This window comes from Cynoglossus semilaevis, chromosome 1, assembly GCF_000523025.1.
Source record: "Cynoglossus semilaevis isolate Cse_v1.0 chromosome 1, Cse_v1.0, whole genome shotgun sequence".
NCBI lineage: Eukaryota > Metazoa > Chordata > Actinopteri > Pleuronectiformes > Cynoglossidae > Cynoglossus > Cynoglossus semilaevis.
The window spans coordinates 6,153,656-6,162,432 of record NC_024307.1 but is presented as its reverse complement, the minus strand read 5'-3'; the positions used below and the strand labels follow the sequence as shown (position 1 = coordinate 6,162,432).

Genomic DNA, 8,777 nt, shown 5'->3' with positions numbered 1-8,777 from the left:
TTTAGGGGCCAAAAGGAGCAACATGTGATTACTCTGGAAGTCTGAAACATACATAAGTTATGAGGCTAAAATTAGTCACGGGAGAAACTGCCAAAAGTAAGTGTGCCTTCTAAAAATACGGTCTCACCAAACATTTCTAGTAGACAATTTCCTAGACTACAAACTGAATATATTGAGGCATTTCCGTGGCCCAAATGGTTGTTCAACATGATAAATGTCCAATACGTTTTTATACGTCCATAAATTTAACTTGCAACCGATGAAAAATGTAACGTTGAGGAGGCGGTAGCAAAGAGTCAGTGCGGCTGACGGAATTTCTTCTGCAGATAAGCAATCATCTGTGAAGTCAAAGACACAGCGTAGCTCTGTCTGGACTTCCCATCAGTCATCACCCAGAGGACGTACGTGATCGCAGTGGTCAGCGAAACAAGGCAGCCGGAGCAGTAAGTCATGTTTCATACGATATGTTAGACAAGTGTTTCTCTGATCTGTTCTGTTAACATAGAATCTGCCAAATTTTCTAAAGCTAGACAACACCCATAAACCCTAATGAAAAACGACAAAATCCAAGAAAAAGCATTCATCAGGCTGCTTGGCAGCTGCTGCGGGACCTGACCTGAAATTAGAAATTACTTTTTGAGAACGATGCAGCAGCAGAATAGGACGGAGATTCAAAAACACTCCAGTAAATATTATGGGTAACCATCAACTTTTGCTGCTTTGGACTGGGCAACGGAGAAGGAGGAACATATTGAATTCATCGCTGAAGAAAAGTATGAATAATAAAGGGGATAAATTTCAACATTTGTTGGCTATTGACACACCGCTGGAATATAAACGTGACCCTCTGTGCACATGCCTTTGCTTTATTAAAATATGTATCCCAGATCAATCATTACCTGATAAATAATAGAGTGAAATAAGAAAACATGTTGAACTTGCTGAACCTGTGTTTGAGGATTGTTGTTAATGTAGTCAGAGTGATGCACTGGAGCGTTACAGCATGAGGTCGTTACCCTCTCATCAGTAAGTACAGCCCACAGATTACAACCAAGTCACTGGTCGAGCTCAGATCAACTGTCAGAGCAGCTCACGTCTGTTTATGTCAATGTCAGTTTCTTTCTCCATAGATTACGGTCATATTTTCAACGTTTCTCAGTGTCACGGTCGGTATTTTAATGTGACCTCATGTTGAGGTGCTGGTCTGGATATGTTTTAGGTGTGAAAATTACAGCATTACCCAAAGCCAAGTCTGATGAATTTTTTCAATGACGCATTAAAGAAAGCCAGACAACACCACGGTTGTTCCGACATTAAATTAAACTTTTTTTTTTCATTCACTTTGTTTTTCTTCTGCTTCACTTAAAAAAAGCTGAGCAACAAACATGATGGCAACTAAAGCTCCCTCAAACCGACCCACATCACCATAATCTTGGCCTACTGCACCACTCTCCACTTGGTACCTCAAAGACCAATTAAAAAGCTGCCGCAGCCACTTTGTGGCTGGTGAACTCTGACCCTGGACCAAGGCTAAGTGTAGTTATGACCTGGTTCCCATGGGGGGGCCTTGACATCTACAAACCCTATTTCCCATTTATTTGGCCCCGTTTTCACACCAGCAGAACTTCTGACCAAACCTTAATAAACAGTATTTTTTTTTATTTCTTCTAAACATTTATTCGATGAAATAATTGAAATATATATATCATTTTTGCAGCTTTCTTTACACAAAGTTTAACTCAGTGATTCCTGTGCCGTTATAGATGATTGAATGTTCTGTGAAAATGTATCCAGTTTCACTTAATTAGTCTAAATTATTTATTAACTGCAAATAATTTGTGTTTGTTCGTTAATTAGTGACAGGAAGAACAATTAAATACTCTTTCACCAGGTGGCAGCAAATGGATGTACAAACTAAAAAAAAGACAGAGAACCAAGAAAATCTTTGGGTGTGTCTTCCTTCAATTCCTGCAGGTAAATGTCTTGTGTTCAACTAAACTATGAAAGTAAACTGTGACTAAACTAACACTGACATTCAAAGATCATTGCAGTTTTGAACATTTTTGTTTGGTGATGCATCATGGGTTTTTAAATGTAAAGCACCGTGACTCAAAAAATGTGGGAAACACTGGGTTTATAAGTCTATGGTTTATGTTTGATTCAAAGATCATTGCAGTTTTGTTTGGTGATGCATCATGGGCTTTTAAATGTAAAGCACCGTAACTCAAAAAATGTGGGGAAACATTGGGTTTATAAGTCTATGGTTTATGTTTTAAAATTTGGTTTAAATGTCAAAGACATCTGTGCATCAGCCTGTTATTAAGTCTGATAAATAAAGATTCGACTTTCTGGTGACAGGGTTTACAACAAGGGTTATTTTATAATGTGTTCCACTTTTGACTTTCGGGTGACGGGGTTTTACAGCCAGGGTTATTTTATAATGTGTTCCACTTTTTTTAACCATTTAAAGACTGTAGTGCTGCGTTGCTCACCTTGACAGTGTGTCAGATTCATCCGTTTGAAACCTTTGGAACACTCCACCTGTCCATTTGCGATAACTGTGAACGCTACAAACAGAAAGACAAAAGCACAGGATTAGACGGACTTCATAGAGCTGCCTCTCTCTGTCACAGAGAACGGCGTGCGTCGTGGACAGAGCAGTTCCAGTGAGCATATAACTTACAGATGTTAACATTATGGAAACAGTAGAAATGAGGGGACCCACAGATGGGCCTCGGGGGAGGCCCGTGTAGGAGTATGGAAATGGACAGAACTGTCATCCAGCTGAATGTAACACTAACAGGCACGTCATCTACAATCATATTATCTATAACTCTCTCCAGCCCCTAGGGGGACATAAAGGAAGTGCTTATATCATAAATATGTCGAAGAACGCCACGAGAGGGTCTCGACCTGTATATTCAACCACAGAGAAAATTTGTTTAAACAAAGACTAATGCTCTAACAGGGGTCATAGGATGTGTGCATTACAAGAGAGGAATAGCCGTGAAAGTCTGTTTGTATTCCTCTTGTATTGCGGGCTTTAACCGCTGCAGTAAATAACTGTGTCTCTGTTAATGATCCACTGTGACCATACCACCAACTTCTGCGGCCTGAAAACATTCTGCTCCTAATGATTCTGCACCAAGTAAAGCCTCGGCGTGTGTCACAGTCTGTATCAGATGTCTGTATCTGTATGTTTGACCTTGCCTAAAGTAGTTGTCTTAAACTCCTGGCTGGTGGCCCATAAAATTTTCACATGTGGTCCATGATGATTTTTTTTTCTACATCAATTTATTTTCGTATTGAAAATCTTACAGTCAGTTTGAAGCCTCCTGACATGTGATGGAGAAATGAGGTTTTCTGTTGAGAGGAGCTTTGAAATATCATTACAATAGAACTGGGTTTCACGTTTTGATAAAAAAACAGTTTTCGACCAAAATATTAAACCTAGTTTATATAAACAAATACTTGTCCTGTTCAGATTCAATTTCAGTTTACTCATTGTCCAAAATCAAGAGCAAAGTAGATATTTCTTGCATATTTAAAAACAGCAGCGAAAGACATTGATGACAATCTTCAAATTAACACCAAGGCCAGGAATGAAATTCAATTTCATGAAATTCACAACAGTGACCAAGAATCAGTCAACACAAAAACAAGACGTCACCACTGGCAAAGAGATCTGGAGCAAAAAGCATCTCTGTGTCGCCCAACAAACCTCGACAAATACATGGCAATTATTGCACTGTTTTGAGGTTGTAGCCACTCAGCAATACCTTTAACAGACTTCCATATATAACTTCATATATATCTTAAAACTTGAACTACATAACCAGTCGAGTCCTCGGTTCTTTTCTCATGAGTGAATGGAATGTGTGCAATGTGAAGGTTTTTAGGAACAGGTCTGAGACGCTGAGTTGTGTTTTTGTCTTGCTGTGACCCAGAGGAGCAGACAGGGTAGGTGTACCTGAGGCCCAGCAGAGCAGAATTGGGTCAGCGTGAAGGGGGCAATGGGAAAAAAGAAATGTGTTAAAGAATTGCCCCTGTTTTGACTCTAATCCCCCTCCGCACTGCCTGAGTAATGAGCTGTTGTGATGGGTAGTCGGTACGTTCTCCTGCCGCGAAGGGATCAGTCTGGGCGGAGAGACAGTAGGGCGCACATGCCAAAGGAAAGTCAGAGGGGGAGTTCAGGATGTCCACCCACAGGGTTAGACATTGAATTTCAAAATGTCTAGGATTGTTTTCTGTCTCTGGAAAAACAATGTGATTGTTATGGTAATGACAGTGTAACATTTTTAAAGGAAAACGTATCCATGGCAGGTTGTTCCGATGTTGTGACAGCACGGTGCTGACATTAATAAACACATTTTATTCATTAAAGACACAAAAAGCCTTTTGTCCTTACAGAGCAAAAAGTTCTGCCTGAATCAATGTACGTAACCGCCGTCCCCGAAGCAAAAGTCGCTAAGTGCTGAGACCTCGAGTCAGTCTGGGACTTAAACTCAGTCAACTTGATCATGTAATTAGCATAACTATACACAAAGCTACAGTTGAGGTATTCACCAGGATTTGATCACATGTCTGTTCTCATGCTTGTTTCTACAGTCCACAGAGTGAACTCAAGCTGCGCATCATTAGTGTCACCCTTGGTTACAAAGGCTGCGGACTCACAGGCCGATCTTTGTGCTGCGAGGACGTCGACAAAAACATCCAATTGTTGTCCGTCCGTTTAGCCCCGTGTGACAAAAGACTTTGTCACCCCTCACTAATTTAACGTCTGCCTCCATTCGATTGTGTTTTGCATTCCGCTCCTCACTGTGTAGCAATATTTGCTCACATTCCTGTCAATTTCAATTGCTTCGACCTCGTTGATTGGGAGTTGCTGTCCTTAATCAGATCACAGCAGGGGGGTGTGTCTCCTAAATATAGAAGTTAAACTGCGGCAGGCGCCACAGAGAGCGTTCCGATTGAGGGACAGCTTTACATATGGAGAAGAAAGTAAAGAAAGGGAGGAGGACAGAAAAGTGTTAAGCTCTTAAACCCCCCTCCCCCCCCATATAGAAATATCTATTTGTTAGCTGGTTAGCATTGGTCTGCAGACCACACAGACGTGGGTGTTTTTCTAGAATTACTAAAAGGTCTGGTCTCTCAATCACAGGGCTCGGTGCCCTTTCCCAGCTTCCTTAGGGACCTGGCTAAGAGGCAACCTTAATGTTGGACATCTCATCGCAACTGTCTGGAAAACCTTAGAAAGTGTGGTGGACAGGAGCTGAGACGGAGGCATGGCATCCACAGACCCCGACAAAGAAGAATGACTTTTCTTTCCGTTGCGTACCACAGTAGGAAAACAACCAACACAAAAACCAACTCTTCCTCGGGACACTCTTCGGCGATTGACTTTCTTGACTTGGTGCCACTGGACAAAGTGGTGCCACAAAAAAGAAAACCGGGAAAATGAAAAGAGACATAATCCAACTGATGTGTTTTGGTCTGTGAATTTTTCTAAGAAGCCAATGCCATGTCCTTTCGGAACAGGAGCCAACACTTGACTTGAGGAAACGGTTTGAAGCAGAGCCATTTTGCTCTCACTAGAAAATGTGTCCTTGGCACACGCCACATTTGCCACGAAGGCACGGTTCATGTGCTGTAGTCTTCTTTATGAATAGCGTGCCCTCTGCCTAAGAGGCAAGGCTAATCAGTTAGGACACATGGGACTAGTGTCAACATCCTAACAGAGCCAGAAGCAAAACACGCTTCAAGAGATAGATGAGATCGGCTCAGTCATTTACAGCCTGAGCTGTGTATCTGGATCGTATTGCTTCAACACAAGGATTCCAGAGCGTACTGTATGGGCCTCAACAACAATATGGCTCTGATGAGAGGATTACTTCATTTTTCTGCCACATTAAATCTTAACTCATAACATACCATCCATGGCTTTCACTCACACAACTTTACGTCTCTTTTTATAACTGTGACAATGGAGATTAACGCCCTTTTTCCGAATGTTGATGGCAAATCAAAAAAAATCAAACAAACATATGAAACAGAAACCCAAATGCAACTCAATTTATAAACCACCCAAATCTTTTTTTAATGGTAGGTATACAACAGAGCATTTGTTTTATTTTGCATTTCAATTAAGAAAAGCAGCTAACGTCGCATCCATTTGCCTTCACCAGGATTTATTTCTCCTAGCGGTTAGCTCGGCTGAATCTTAAAGAGCTGTACTGCAGCCCAGCTAATAGGTTCCATCGCTTCAGTTGTGAAAGGATAACGCTAAGTCAACTCCAGTGAATCAAATGCTGTCAAAAGAGATGTACACTAACTGTCTTTGTCTAAACGCCACAAAAAGAAGCCACCGAGCAGCTCCTCCAATACAGCTGCTGTTTCGCATCCAATTTCGACAACAAAGTTGCAGCATCTCTGGCTTTTTGTTGGTTATTAACATGTTCTACTTTGATCATCTGTGAAGTCTATCATAAGCACATGTGTTTGCTGCTCGATGTACAGTACAGTGGAGTTCTGGTGATGAGTACATTTGGGAAGGTAGACAAGTCCATGAATCGCTTCGTCTCGTTCTGTTTGATTCGTTTGCTATTGTAAAAAAAAAAAATCATTAAAACCACATTAAAACGAGTTTTCATTACAGAGCCATATAAAAGAACTGCACTGATTGGAATGGACATGCAACTCCCAGAGTGAGAGGCGGAATCGTGAGTGTAGCAAAGAAAGAAAAGACAGAGAATTGACATCATGATAGCCTTGCTGACCCAGGGAGGCTGGGATTAGGACGGCCAACGCTCCCGTGGGTGTGGTGTTTGCTCTACGCCCTTGGGATGTCTAATGAGGGTCTTTGGGAGGCATCCCAGTATCACAGACAGAAAGGGGTCTTAGTCCAGCACAGAAAGCTGGGATGGCACACGTTCTGCAGCACTCGATTAGCCGTGAAACCATCAGTAACACAGATGCACTGACATGGCTCACAGTTGGGCAAAACCACATGGATACTGGATGTCCTCAAGAATCATACTGTTGATGAATCAATGCTCAAGAGCCCAATGAAATGTCTTCAGTGTTTGTTGGATGCCCCCCTACCTGTTGGGGGTAACCAGTATTTTTAATTTTTCGGTTTACGATTCTGTTTAAAATCTCTAAAAATGGCAGCTTGTGCATATTTGTCTCTTCTCCTCCACATTACAAGAAACAGAAGGATGCAGTTCTACTGCAGTTTTCTGGTTGGTCTGGATCTCATTACGATCCAAGAATCCTCAGTATGTAACTGTAATACGCTGAATACTAACGGCTGTAGCTCCCAACTGTGATGGGACACAAAGGCAGTCGAGTCTTTATACAGTCCCAAAAATGCAAAAAAGAAATGTACAGCAGTTATATTCTGTTCTTTACAGTATCTGTAATTTACTTGATGTTAATACAGTAAGTATTTAGATGCCTTAGTCCAGCAGCTGGGATATTTCAGTCATATCACAACTCTTTATACAGAGATAAGATGGATCACTGGATAGACGTCTACCTGATACTATAAGGTTTCCGGTTACAGTAAATGGTACATACATTAGTACTGAACCCACTCAAGTGATTTACATCACAGGTTCTACTGTTGGTGTCTAGGGCGACATGTCGACTCACATATCTGAAATCAAACCCCCCAGTTATGGGTGAAGTACTCCAGGAGTACTCACAGCTGCACCTGGAAACATCAGCAGGACAACATACGGAGCTTAGCTCAACCTTATAAGAAACCAACCAGTGAGCCGATTAATCATTATTTCAACTTCTGTTATACCATTATAGGTAATGTACAAAAAAATTAAAAAATGTATTTATATTCAGTGATTAGGGCACAAAATAACAAATGTACAAAAAAAATAAAAAAAATAATTAATATTCAGTGATTAGGGCACAAAATAACCTGAATAGATTGAAATGATATAACAAGTATAAAAAATATGAATACTGAAAAAAATAAAAAATATATATCCTTGGAGGAATGTTGGTGTAATTTGTGTTTTATTGAAAAATTGCACCATTTAAAGTATGATCCCAACGAGCCTGCATTTCAAGATTTCTTGTTATAAATACTGAGCTGAGTCTGGAGGGTCTCTAATGTGGATTAAACTATTTGGAATGGAATACAATAATCAGAATAGAAGTATTGTGACTAGAAAAGAAATCCATTAACCAATGGTTACTTTGGCATCCTTTGAAAATGCAATTTAAAACATTGAGTAATGTTTGCTCTCAGTCACTGGTGCCTTTTGTAACTGGTCATAAAGTGACCACTGGTAGCATTACACCACTCAATTCAAACTTGGCTTTCATGACGTTGTTATCACGCACTTAAAAACCCACACAGGAGACTCGGACAAAGCTGCATGAGTTTTATCCACACTGCCAGCCGGCAGCTGACCTATTAGAGGCCATTAAACGGCATCAATTTTCAGGCGCTGTTGTCTCCAGGTTACACATCATTCCTGTCAAACCCAAAAGACAGCCTGGGTGTGGGCCAGACACATCGAGCCAAGGGTCTAAACCGAGAACAATAACACTCTGAAGGAATTCAAAGCATTTGTTTTATTAAGGTCCAATCCAGAACTTTTTGGAGATAACATATTGCTCTACTTGAATTCATTTCTCTCCTCTTACATTATCTACCCTGCCTGCGTGTGACCTAGGACCCAGGCCTACATTATGCTGCCCCCAAAACAACCATAAAAATGAGTGAAAGCATATTCACTCTGTTTTTTTCCAGA

General features: G+C 40.8%; 1 protein-coding gene across 1 annotated transcript in view; it reads right to left on the bottom strand.

The window, feature by feature from the left end:
* The window catches only part of LOC103376657 (latent-transforming growth factor beta-binding protein 2), a 114,102-nt gene that overhangs the window by 52,666 nt on the left and 52,659 nt on the right, over window positions 1–8,777 (bottom strand). Inside the window, exon 9 of the mRNA XM_025056850.1 lies at window positions 2,493–2,567. Coding sequence (XP_024912618.1) covers window positions 2,493–2,567 — 75 coding nt within the window. The remainder of the gene's footprint in view (window positions 1–2,492; window positions 2,568–8,777) is intronic.